The sequence below is a fragment of the Tachypleus tridentatus genome, chromosome 10 (assembly GCF_004210375.1).
Source record: "Tachypleus tridentatus isolate NWPU-2018 chromosome 10, ASM421037v1, whole genome shotgun sequence".
Classification (NCBI taxonomy): Eukaryota; Metazoa; Arthropoda; class Merostomata; order Xiphosura; family Limulidae; genus Tachypleus; species Tachypleus tridentatus.
In genome coordinates, this window is record NC_134834.1 from 149,475,175 (window position 1) to 149,488,493 (window position 13,319).

General features: G+C 35.5%; 1 protein-coding gene across 11 annotated transcripts in view; it reads right to left on the bottom strand.

Moving 5' to 3' along the window:
- Nucleotides 1–1,945: 1,945 nt before the first annotated feature.
- Nucleotides 1,946–13,319, bottom strand: part of LOC143230602 (clotting factor C) — a 31,944-nt gene continuing 20,570 nt past the window's right edge. For 8 of the 11 annotated variants that reach the window (XM_076464438.1, XM_076464434.1, XM_076464436.1 and 5 more), the window contains 7 exons: nucleotides 9,045–9,293; nucleotides 8,005–8,193; nucleotides 7,666–7,768; nucleotides 5,878–6,116; nucleotides 4,339–4,628; nucleotides 3,215–3,382; nucleotides 1,946–2,661 (listed from right to left, as the gene is read on the bottom strand). In XM_076464438.1, coding sequence (XP_076320553.1) covers nucleotides 2,311–2,661; nucleotides 3,215–3,382; nucleotides 4,339–4,628; nucleotides 5,878–6,116; nucleotides 7,666–7,768; nucleotides 8,005–8,193; nucleotides 9,045–9,293 — 1,589 coding nt within the window. In that variant the 3' untranslated portion in view covers nucleotides 1,946–2,310. The remainder of the gene's footprint in view (nucleotides 2,662–3,214; nucleotides 3,383–4,338; nucleotides 4,629–5,877; nucleotides 6,117–7,665; nucleotides 7,769–8,004; nucleotides 8,194–9,044; nucleotides 9,294–13,319) is intronic. The other 3 variants (XM_076464444.1, XM_076464443.1, XM_076464442.1) reach the window with 1 other exon arrangement.

A 13,319-nucleotide genomic window follows, 5' to 3' on the forward strand; every position in this document is an offset into this window, starting at 1 on the left:
CAGTGCTACCTAGTTTGAGGACCAATAGAGATCTCTCTGTGATGATGAAATGCAAGATAATCCTGAAGAAGACATTATTGTGGTCAAGTAACCATGGAAACTGATTACTATCACACAAGATGTGAATGAAGAAAGTTTATTGAAATCAGCTGATGGTGGTAACAAGAGGGTATTGTACTGGTTGATGTTCACTAGATAACAGATACCAAGTCGTTTTTAAAAAGACATTTCAGTGTTAAACAATGTGAGCAGCTTGCTCCAAAAATATGAACTAGATCTGTGAGTACTCACTCCAGAAATTCTGAACTTTGTATCCTTTTGTGAGATACAACTTTTTTTAAAACCACCCTTTCAGTAAAGTTTTGGTATAGATATGTGAGCTTTGCAGTGTTTATGCAGTTTGGTGCTTATCAAGAAACAAAAGGCTATCTGTGCTCTGCCCACCTCTGATACTGAAAAACAATTTTTAGTAGTCTGCAGACATGGCACTGTAGACATCTTAGACAGAACCTCGTTTTTTTTCTATATAACCCAGGTCTTATTACTTAATATTGTCACGTTTGGAAACAGGTTGTTTTGTTACGTTGGATGTTTTATTCTGCCCGAGGGCCAGTTTTTAAGAGTGTTTTTTGTTTGTTATCTCATGATATTACTATATACTTTACGATAATTCCTATTGTAGAGTGATAGTGTTATGTAATGACGTTAAGTGTAGTTTTACCATACATTATATAATCTTTCTCATACATGTCCTCTCACAAGATAAGAGAGTAGTAGGACCATAAATATAATCATTGTATTGTAGCTTAGTTTGGAAAGGATCATGTGTGTATAGTAGGTCCATCACTATCAAAGAATGTTTGCATAACCATAAATGCAATATGAACATGACTACAATTCGATGAACTTGTTTAACTTTTGTTTCTGAAGCATTATCTCACATAAACAATTGTTTCTTTTTATAATGTACTGAGTTCATTGGTAAAGGAGTGTGTTGTTTGTATTGTATGTAAATCCTTTTGTAAAAGGGCAACACATAGTTGTACAAACATGTTGGACAAGGAGTGTTTTTTTATTATTATTTAATTTATGACAATGTGGGCCAATCCTGAAGCAAATGGAAAAGTGTGGTACAATATCAAGATGGCATATACCTTCTTGTACTAATGAAAGAAAATTGGAATTTTCCATTCGTGTAGTTATGCAAAGTTTGTTAAGTGATCAAGAAAGTTGTTAGGTTGATTTTGTTCTGGCTCGTTCCTGTTTGGTGTTAATTCATCTAGTGTATCATGTGTTGTGTTTCTGTTGGGAAAATATCTGTAGTATGTGAAGATACATTTGCTACTGACAGCAACTTTTGCACATAATGATCTCCTGAGAATTTTATTCAGAACGAGTAATTTGTGGGATAGTATAGTGGGTGTGGGTAAGTCTGATGTTGAGTATTTAAGTTGGTAATGTGAGATTAATTAAATATAGCACAGAAGAGCAGCAGAATTAGATGTGCTTATGATCCAATGATGACAACGTTTAGAGCTACACCTCCATAAAAGTTGACTAAACATTTTAATACATTATTTGTTGTTTTTTTTACTGTGTTTATTTCAAAGAACGAGGTTGAATATAGACTATATGAAGTCAGTAAGTGGCATATAGAATTAGTTTGTAGTGTAGTAGATATTATGATAAAGGTCCTGTCTTGTCATATAAACCAATTTCACTTAAGTACTACATACTAAAAACATAAGTGCACATGGAAGCAAGTAAACTACATAAAAAGAGAAGTTATCTCCTCACCTTGTGAAAACATTAAGCACATCTTCTTTCCTTGGAAGGAAAGAGAGCAATGTTTGTAAATATTATTATATATTCAATGAGTCCAGGCAAGTGGGCCCAACGAGTGATTACTGGACATTTTATTTCGTTCATTGAAACTAAGCCTCAGTTAAGGTAGTTTATAATAGATTTGTTCTATATTTATTTCATGTACTAGTGAAAATTACATCATTCTCCAGTGGTGGACTTAACGCACACCAGAAACCAACTTTATGGAAAAATAACAGAATTTTCATATGTATAGAAGATATTCCAAATACTTGCATGGTAATATAAAAAGGTAGAATAAAAACATAAAAGGTAACAGTGTCCAATGGATACTATTCTCATTCATTGACTAAACGAACCATTTGTAAAAACAAACAAACAATGACACTGGTGCCTTACCCACTTAACCTTCTTATGGGTTAAACTAGTAAAGCAAAAATAGGAAACAAGATGTTTATAACCATGATTAAAATATTTAGATCAGTTTCAAATGAACTGCCTAATCCATGATAGAAAAACGTTAACTTTAGTGAAGCCCCCATACTGGTTAGCCTTGCCACATCCACTGGGACTGCCCCAGCTGACAATCCCTTCCAAGACCCACCGCCTTTCGGTACGGGAATCATCAGCAAACACTAATGGTCCTCCACTGTCCCCACTGCAGGCATCATAACGTCCCTTCTTGTAACCTGCACAGAACATGTTCTCTGTTACTGTCAGTGGTAAGTCTGCTTCCTTGTACCCCTCTTCACAGGTGCTTGCTGCAACAACAGGTAGCACAGCTTGTTGAATCATCTCTGAATATGTGTTGTTTTCATTCAAACCCCAACCTGTCACCTGGAAGATGTGTTGATTGTAAAACAGTTATTCATACAAGAACATAGCTGCTGGTACTTTTTTACTAACAATGTTATCTAGAAATTACATATTTAATATGTACAAAGTTTGTTTGTTATTTGAATTTAACACACTCCTACACAAGGGCTATCTGTGCTAGCCGTCACTAATTTGCTAACAAGGCAAACATTTTTGGTCAGAGAGAGATTTGAGTCACACACCCTAACCATCTGGTGCAGGCCAGTTCTATTCTGTAGTTTGATGTAGACAGCTACTCCTGTAGGATATGCACTAGCATTGTACGAGTTTGGCTTGGATCACAGGCAGCGTTTATTTAGATGGGTTTTATAATCGTAGCTAATTTTATAATGATCATCTGAGCTTGGAATGAGTAAAGACAGGTGATGGTCAGTACTTGCATTCTTTTACCCAACTGTTTAAACTTCTTTCAGTTCTCCACTGTAAAAAAATATACACAGGTCTGCAATGGTTTTATTGTATTCAAAGGTTTACATGTTCCATATTTTAATTTTATGAATAATGAAATACTTACCACTGCTAATGTTCCCTCCTTCAAGTGTTCTCTTGTTGTGATGTCAGTAGGCAGACAGATTGGTTGGACTCGTGTTGTCAAAGTAACAGGAGTTTTCAGTTGAATTAGGGCTATGTCAAAGTTGAGATTGCCGGGGTCGTAGTTAGGATTTACGTGGATCTCGAGAGCCTAAACATTGTAAAATATTTTGTTTTGAGTTAAGAAGACAATCTTCAATTTCACGCGTATTATGTGGAAATATTTCACTTTATGAGCTTTCATTTTTTGAACGGCCTACGTTTTTTGATAAACAAGCATTGTTATGTTTCTCATTCCCTCTACCATGCTTATTTCCAGTTGTTTAATCTCAGCTGTGTACGTACTGTTATATTGTCAAAGATGACAATATACATGACTATCTATTTTGTTTTCAATTCATATTCTAGGCTTACCTTTTGATTTTAAATATACTGTGTTCATCTGAATTTTGGTTAAATTGTAGAATCATGTCAGGGGCAATAATGCATTATACACTGACCTGTTATAGAGAAAGCTAGTCAAAAGATGGATTTGCACTAGCCGTCTTTACTTTTCAAGTGACACAATAGAGGAAGGGTAGCCAATCATCACCACCCATTACAAAGTCTTGGGCTACTCTTTAACTATTAAATACATAATCGTGCCTCCATAGCTGAGACAATTGATGTTCTAACCAGCAGACCATGCCACGCCTCCTCAGCTCATATTTTAAATTGCAAAATTATGGAAGTTACTAAAGACTGGTTGGAGACATGGTATTTATTTAATATGCATTCTGAAATAAAATAAAATCGAAAAAACGTAAATGTTCTGTGGAGGGTTGAATTAAAATAGCAAAATCCACACCTTCCAGAAACAACTATGCAGTACCAATAACACGAGAGACTAAGAGCACCCTTCACTTTAACAGTGCATATAAAACAGTTATGTCTCTAAATGAAATGTTAGGAATGTTTTATATTTTTTTCACTAAATAATTTTGATTTGAAACTCTAATTTGAAAAATTATCGTTTGATTTTAAAATTATCATATCAGTGCGTTTCTTTTAGTACAAGAGAATCCAGCTTTTGACCAACAAAATTGTTGGTCACTGAGAACACCTCACCTCTCTTACTTGTACGTAGTCATCGTCTCTACTGTCATCACGGTAGTACTTGCCCAAATAGATTTTAAACTGACTGGGATCAATTATCTCAGCAGTAGCAGAGTAGGTGACACAGTGGGCAGCAGTGACGATCCATTTCTCATTCAATAGGGATCCTCCACACTGGAGAAACCACATATTGTGGTCTGCAAGCCATCGAGAGATTCCTGCCTGCCACGGCCACTGACCTATTTCTGTAGAATTCCCATTCCAGATGAAAGGAGAACGAGGAGAGTCTGACCGTCCACAAACTAAAAATTTCGTTATAACATTTGTTGTTTACTTTTTCTTATCTACATATTTACTATAAATAACTAGTGCTTCCACCTGTTGATAAATTATGTTACTACTATCAACAAAAAAACATTACAGCCATTCAAATGTACCGCAAACGTCTATTCTAAACTCATCACCATATTCCCACTCATAGCTCTATGTTATGATGGTACAATTAGGTAAAGCCAGCCTTTGGTCAGTCTCAAACTACTATATATCCTTTAATTTGAAAGTTATTAAAAGGGACTGTAGTGAATAAGTATAACAGCTTCCTTTCTAAGTTTATCCAGTATGGACGTTTCTAAATTTAGATTAGGCTTGTACAATATGTTGCTCGAGAAATTTAAAAAAAATGTATATCAGAACGGCTGGGATGGGTATGAAGAACGTTTAGACCTTTCTAGGTCATCTTCAGGTTACTTCAAGTGGGTTTCTCGTCATCAAAAAAATAAAAAAAATTACTAGTCGTACCAGTACCACGGCATTCCACAACTTAGCAAATCCACTGACCTTAAACTGTACGTTATTCTTACAAACTCTAAAATATTATAAAATATCTGTGGAAACAGAGACCGAAAATATGATGTGTGCGAGTCACTAAGAAGACTATTCATTTAGGAGCACTTGACTCAAAGAATCGCTCAATCACTACCCAGGTAGACTTATTGCTAAAGATATAAAATAAGGTAAAAAGTTTAAAGTCTTAGCTTTAACTGATTTCTACAAAACTAAAAACAGCTATTCAGGCTCTTAACCTTTACTAACATATCCCTTCTAAATAACTGAATACATTTCATAAGTTCTCTTATACATTAAAATTCATCGACGAAGAAATAATTTAACGTAGCCATTCTTACTGCACACTCGATATTCAGGTAAATAATGGGATTTGATAACAATTGTTTTCTTATGGGATCGAAACTTCAATGCTATACAAGTGATACCTTCTCTAATAATCATTATTTTAAAATAACAGAATAGAAATAAGGCAGTTAATCAAATGATACGCACTGCCAACTCTTAAAGTACGTTAGAAAAATTTGGTACTCTAATAATACACCCAACAAACCAAAAAACGTGGAGCGAGTTTTTGTGGTAATGTAATAACAAATCAGCTATTAGCCCTATTGACAAGTGTAATGCAAAAGCTCGGGGACCTGAACAGTCAGTTGTTTTTTTTTCTACAACCTATTTAAGGTAAACATCATTAAAAAGAAACGTTGCCTGGAATACAGCTAGCGGGCCGACCACTCCAGTTTCCATTAGAGTCACATCTTCTGCCTTGAGATCCAAGTAGTTCGTAGTATCTCGACTCGCACGTGTAAATGGCTCGAGACCCTACCCGGTAATGACCTTCAGGTAGTTTAACTTTAGAAGCCAAGTCCACAGTAGAGGGTTGTGAGGATCTAGGTTTTGGAGGAGGTTTGGCTGCTCTGGCTAATGGGAGGGGTAACCGTGGCAACCTAGGTTATTGAAAAAGCAGCAGCTAGCATTAACCTTTTAGACTGTTGATTTACAACTCATTTACAAATGAAATACATCAGAATGGATTTCAAGTATACGACATTTATTAAAGGCTGCAGATGTAGATTTCAAATGAATTTGACACTTCAATTACAGTTATGTATATTTAATATTAAAACAACTCTGGCCATACAAATCGGCTAGGCACGTGGCAACCACTGTCAATATAGTCACAATGGAATGAAATGTATCAGAATTACATTTAGTCATAAATTGCATTTCATAAATAATGTGATGTCACTAAAATTTTTATCATTTTGGGGATGGATATACATATATATATAAAACTTCCCTTTCTGACAGAAAACATTCATACACTCAATTCATAAAGATGTGTTGACGTACTTAATATTGAATTTCCAAGATGGGCATCTCTCTTTAACTTAATGGAAAATAAAGGAATGTGGATCAACTTGGGACGATAGGACTAACTAGTTAGAGCTCTAAAACAAGTCATGCATCTACTACAATAAGCAGAATACTGAGTCTTGTAACTGATAAGCATTAACGAACACAAAATTCAATGGAAAATGCAGTCCATAATTCCTACACTATAGTGTGAAACATAATCAAGGAAAAGCGACACGAGTCACGTGCTGCTTGCATGACCTATTCGTTTGACTGTTGTATGCCTTTGGAAACAGGGAGATGAAACTCTATCATACTATTCCATATGAAAACATACCAGTCAAAATCTAATACAAGTACATCCCAGTCAGGTTACCTGTGGATTTATGTGCAATCAATCAGACTATTCAAACTGAAGCAGGGAAACTTGACCTCATACACCAGATGGATAATTGGAAGCTAGCAGGGAAAAGTTGTGTGCCTTGGTCATAACAGCCAACGATGGAGCCTTTTGCAAAATAAATGACGCCAAACAGTTGTCAGCTAAAGTAAAACCAGATGTAAAAGACATGGACGGTGATGACGCCCGAGTGTAGATAAAGGTGCCAAACTGCAAACTTAAGTATATATTGCACTATAAAACTATCAATTGTATGTCATAATGCAGGACTTGACCACAGAAGTTTTAAAAGACCCCATCCTTAATACTAGTGTATCAACGATTATAAAAAAGGGAATGTATATTTCAGAGAAAACGAAAACGTGACATCGTTGGTTGTAGATGAAGAAAGAAAATTGGAAAAAGAATTTACACCAATAATTACTACTTCTCTGTAAATCCGAATGCACCTGTTTTCTTAAATCAGTTTTTATGTGCAATATTAATATAATTCCATACTGCTAAAGTAATCATGTGATGAAATATTTAGTATCTTTAGTTGTTGAACAGCTTATTCCAATGCTCCTTAACTAAACATAAAAGGTCTGATAACCTTTAATGAAATCTAGTTAATGAGCACATATCTGCATTCCAGTCTGTACATAGAGGAATATTCAGGCTTCATTTGTTACACATTCAAAAACAGTACTTGAGTGTTCCATTTGTACGTTAAATAACTCATTTAACGTGAAAAGACGTACCTCAAGAAAGGTGACCCAACACGACTGATCGAGTTTGTCCGACTTGGAGGTTTGATTTCCACAGAACCATATGATGGTACAGGAGGGTTTTGGCAGGTGATGACTAAAAAAAACAAAAAAACTTAAACAAAAAGGTGAATTATCAAACTTTAAAAAACACGAGAAAAATAAAGGTATTGAGGTTGCATAACATTGTTAACAAACTACAAGTTACATAACACTGTCAATAAGCTACAAGTGTCACATAATATTGTCACTAAATTACTGCTAAAATAAGTTTTATGTTATTCATAACTGATAACACATTATTTCCCAACAGATATAGTAAATGTTTTATACCTTTGATACATCGAGGTTTAGGAGCACTCCATGTGCCATTTGTTGTACAAGTTACGGTCTCAGTTCCACTGAGGTAGTGGAGAACCTCACAGCTGTACCTTATAGAAGAACCAGCATAGAACCCATCAATACTTTGTCCATGAAGTGTGGCGTGTCCATTTTCCAGTGATCCAGGGTCATCGCATTTGGCTAGAAATGTCAAAATTAAATTCATCATCTTCTTTAATTGAAAAATATTTAAACATTATGGTAATATTTCTGTAGATCTAATAACATTTACTTGGGCAAAATGCACAGAATTTGAAAGAAATACTTTATATCTGGTCTCCAGCAAAATATAATATATATGGATATTTCGAATCTTTAGGGAGAAGCTAAAATATGAATTTGTTTGTTTGTTTGTTTTGAATTTCGCACAAAGCTACTCGAGGGCTATCTGTGCTAGCCGTCCCTAATTTAGCAGTGTAAGACTAGAGGGAAGGCAGCTCGTCATCACCACCCACCGCCAACTCTTGGGCTACTCTTTTACCAACGAATAGTGGGATTGACCGTCACATTATACGCCCCCACGGCTGGGAGGGCGAGCATGTTTAGCGCGACGCGGGCGCGAACCCGCGACCCTCGGATTACGAGTCGCACGCCTTACGCGCACGCATGCCAGGCCTCTAAAATATGAAATGTTAAAGGTTTGGAAAATAGAGTAATTAGTTTACCACGTGAATATACCTTCACACTGTTCGAATATAAAAAAGTCACCATTACATTTTAACTTTTAGGAAATACTTTAAAGCAAATACAATTTATTGCCTTTCAACAATGCAAAAATCAAAATAATTTAACTGTGTAACCTTTGGAGATTACGTATATTACTATATATTATACCAAGTGTCAAGAATATGAATCTTTATATTGCTGAATCTTATAATAAAACAAACAATATTTTATTATATAACTTTTTACAGAACCGTTTTTCCAAGTCATATACCAAGCGTGAATACTTTGATAACCATAATATATTACCAAACGTTTTTGAGGAGTACCTTTATTTCTGTCTGACAAATCCATCATGCAAGCAAAGCTTGAGGGCTGAAAACATGACTTGGTTTTCCACACAGGCTGCAGCTGATCTCGGATGTCCAGATATACACAGTTAGTTTCATTTCCAGGTTCGCCAGAGGCCCAGAATGTTAGGTTATCATTCAGAACCACATTACTACGATCCATTAGCTCCCAAACAAAGGGCTTCTCAGCATCTAGTCTGTGCAATCCTATCCATGTGGTTGTTAACCCTAACCAGGAAAAGTTTCACAGCTTAGTATCCATCACTTTTAATGATAGATCTGCAAGACTCAAACGAAAGTTAAGTGCCCAGTAATTTTTAGTGTCAAGAATAAACTTCACAGATGAATTTATTGCTACGTTTACTACAAGTTTTCAAAACACATAAGGTTATTTACTATACAAATTATACGAGGTCTTTTGCCAGTAGCAACAATGTAATGCCATCATACTTTTTAGAAGCACTTTAATAAGTTAGAATTTTGAAAAGTTAGTGATTTCATATACTTGCTCTGTATAATGGAAGCCTCAAAATTATTACTGAAGTTAAAATTTATTATTATCACCTGGTCAACGAGATTAAACAGAGATTTCTTCTAACTCACCTGATTAATCTTGTTTGAGAGTGCGACAGTCACTTCTGCTTTCCACCGGCATGTGAATCTATTCACCAACTAATAATGCTGCTACTAACCAATTTATTTGTTTGTTTCTTGAATATTAATCAGAGATATTAGATGGTGTTTGCGCTAACCGTTTCTAAGTTAGAAGGTGATAGATTATAGAGAAGACAGTTACCGTTGTGTTTTTAGGCGACTCTTTAACATGATTGACTGTAACATTATAACACCATGAATAAAAGGGGCGAGTACATTCACCAACAATAATCCAGTGTCCTAATTCCTAGGTCAAGTGATGTAACTACAAATATTGGTAGATTTGTTAGTATGTCAGAACTCTCTCTTCTGCATCAAGATAATTGAAACACAATTTTTAAAGATTGGAGGAAGGAATCTTGAAGAGCTGTTCACAGATGGGAAAGTTCACATTTGGGCAGTATTAAGTTTTTATTATTACTAATTGTTTATCTTTGAACAAAGCCACAATGGGCTGTCTGCAGAGTCCACCGAGGGGAATCGAACCCTTGATATTTAGTGATGCAAGTCCGTAGACTTCCCGTTGTGCCAGCGAGGGACTATTGTTATTCACCATGTGTTTCAGGTCTTATAAACGTGGAGAACAGTTGTGTCAGGAATTTATTACCATTTATACATACATACATGCGTGTGTGTTTGTCCTCAAAATAATTACGAAATATTAAAAATTGCAAAACTTTGTAACAGAAAATTTTTTATCGTGAAGACTTTTTTTAAACGTTATATTTCAGTGTTATTCAAATCCCATTGTAAATCCTTCTCAAAATTCGTTGTTAAAAGAGTAACCCAAAAGTTGGCGGTGATGACTAGTTGCCTTTCCTCTCGTCTTACACAACTAAATTATGAATGGCTAGCGCACAAAATTTAAAAACAAAGAAACAAAAACAACATTATAATCCAACAAATAAAAACAATTAAAAGTAACAATACAGGCTAGAATTTACAAAAAAAACGCTAAATCATAAAACAATAAAAAATTACGCAGAGATCATTGATACCACTCATTTGCGAGAAAATAAAAAAATTCTGTAAAAAATTTGGAAAAGTGATCCAAAAATTATTTATTTTAAAACATTGCAATTCAGAATAATATATCATTGTAACTAAACTCTAAAACAATGGTAATGGTATGGCATGGGTTAAAAGTAAATCAAAGTGTGGGTTATTTACAATATTTTGTGTCCAGGGTGTCTACTGGATGATACATCATAACTTTCCCTGTAGTTAACATATACCTGAGAAGATATTATTTGACGATATATTCACATCAGGTTGAATTGCACTCTTTAGACCCAAGAATGATCCGCTATAGTCCACAAACAAGCCAGAATTGCATACCTCAAATCAATCTTACTTTATATAGGTCAGAGCTGCAACGTAAAAAGTCACGACCAACGAGACCGTGTTCTTTCTTGGAAAGTCGGTTAGAACTTGACGTAGTATGTGTACTATGCCTTAATTCAGTTATGGCGAATGCACTTACCACAGTTATATGAGAACTAATGATTCATAAATACCAGTTAATTTGAAACCCACACAACTTCTTATGGCTAGCAGAAAATACTGCTACCTCTGCCCTTGAAGACGCTTGACAATAGCCACCATTCAGCGAGTTCGGAAATCTCACATAAACGTGTGTTTATCACTGGCTGGTTGTTATGAAGACTGTCTGGATACAATAGGTAAGATGAAGAAGGGGGAGAAGAGAGAAATATATTGCACGAAAAACACCTTCCAACAAAACGTGTTTACAAACAGCGACCAATCTTTCTAGTGGCTCGGCATGGCCAGGTGGATTAAGGCGTTCGACTTGTAATCTGATGGTCGCGGGTTCGAATCCCCGTCGCACCAAACTTGCTCGCCCTTTCAGCCGTGGGGGCGTTATAATGTGACGGTCAATCTCACTATTCGTTGGTAAAAGAGTAGCCCAAGAGTTGGCGGTGGGTGGTGATGACTAGCTGCCTTCCCTCCACTGCTAAATTAGGGGCAGCTAGAGCAGATAGCCATCGCGTAGCCTTGCGTGAAATTAACCCTTCTAACCCTAACCCACCTTCTGATATGAGAAACTGTAACACGAAGAAATAACTAAAATCATGTTCAACTTCCCAAATAAACCCAAAATTACATTCATGTAGTCCACAAAACACGATTTAATATTACAACGTAATTAACGTAAGATGCATACATAACGACCACCTTGTTGAGAAATAATGAAGCTAAGATCCCTTAGTGCTCACAAGATCAAAAAATACACACACAAATCTTTTTCTAAATTAAAAAAACTGAAAAGTAGTGTGTAATCTACGCTTCCTTTAATATTTAATGATCATACTATAATTCTCATGATTAAACCACATAAACTAAGAATATCTCACTTACCCAAAGTACAAGATGTTCCTTCACCAATGAAAATAATGATTCCACCATATTTTTAAATTTGTTGTGAAGTAGGTTCCCCTCAGCAAAAGGGAAATATTCACAAACATTTTAGTTTAAACCCAAACTGAAAAAAACCTTTTCCCTGTATTAGAAATACCAAAACCATACTTTCTCTTCATTTTCATGTAGTTCAAATGAATCAGTGCAATTTCCCACCAAGGTTGTATTTTCATACTTTACGAAAAGATTCCTTATTTGTCCCCTCCAAACAAACTGTACTATTTTTATTTATATATATAGCTTAGACTACTTCTAAAAATATGTAAAAAGGGGTTAAATATGTTAAAATATTCTATAAATCAACATCTGTGGTATGCGAGGTCACTCCTGAATATCTACGCAGTTCCTATAGGTATACCTAGCATCAATTGCTTACTCCACATAATAAAGGCACCCAAACATTTATTTTAACCATACCAACTGTCGTATTCAACTTGCTGGTGTTCCACACATCTTTATGATGAAGTCCCCCTCCCAATCTGTTCTGTAACCCATCTCAGTTTCTCCTCCAAGTGTGGAAAACACTAGGGTCAAACCTTTTGGAAAAAAGACTTTAGTGAAACCTGCAGATCCCACTAAGTTAGAATTAACAAACTAAACTGAAGCCAAATGTCCACCAACATCCACCATAAAATAAGTGCTCAGAATGTAAGGATAGAAAAGTCCTTTTAACCAACTTACCAGAACCAACAGCAATTCTTAAGAGTTGAGCCCTAGGAAAAGTTAGCAAGCACACTTTACAGTCTGCACTCCCCTTTCACCAAAACCTCAGGTTGCAGATGATACAATTTCATTTTTGTTTGTTGAATTGTATTTAAAAAAAATCCCAAAGTTATTTGTACTAACTTACCCAAATTTAGAAGTGATCAAAGAGAAGGAAGTCAGTTAGTTAACCTATCCACTGTCAAATTACTAGATACTTTTGTTTTTAAACCAGTTCCACGTGCAACTGACCATAAAATGATAATGCTCCCTCTACACATATCTCGCTTAGTACCAATTGGTGGAATGAAGTTCGTAGTGACTGGTCAAAATGGTGGCTTTACATTGTGAGTCTGATACAAAGAAGGATTGAATAAGATTCTATTCATTATTATTTCCACAAATAATAGCTCAACCTACTAGCCATGTCTCATTACCAACAGGAACCACATGGTTATT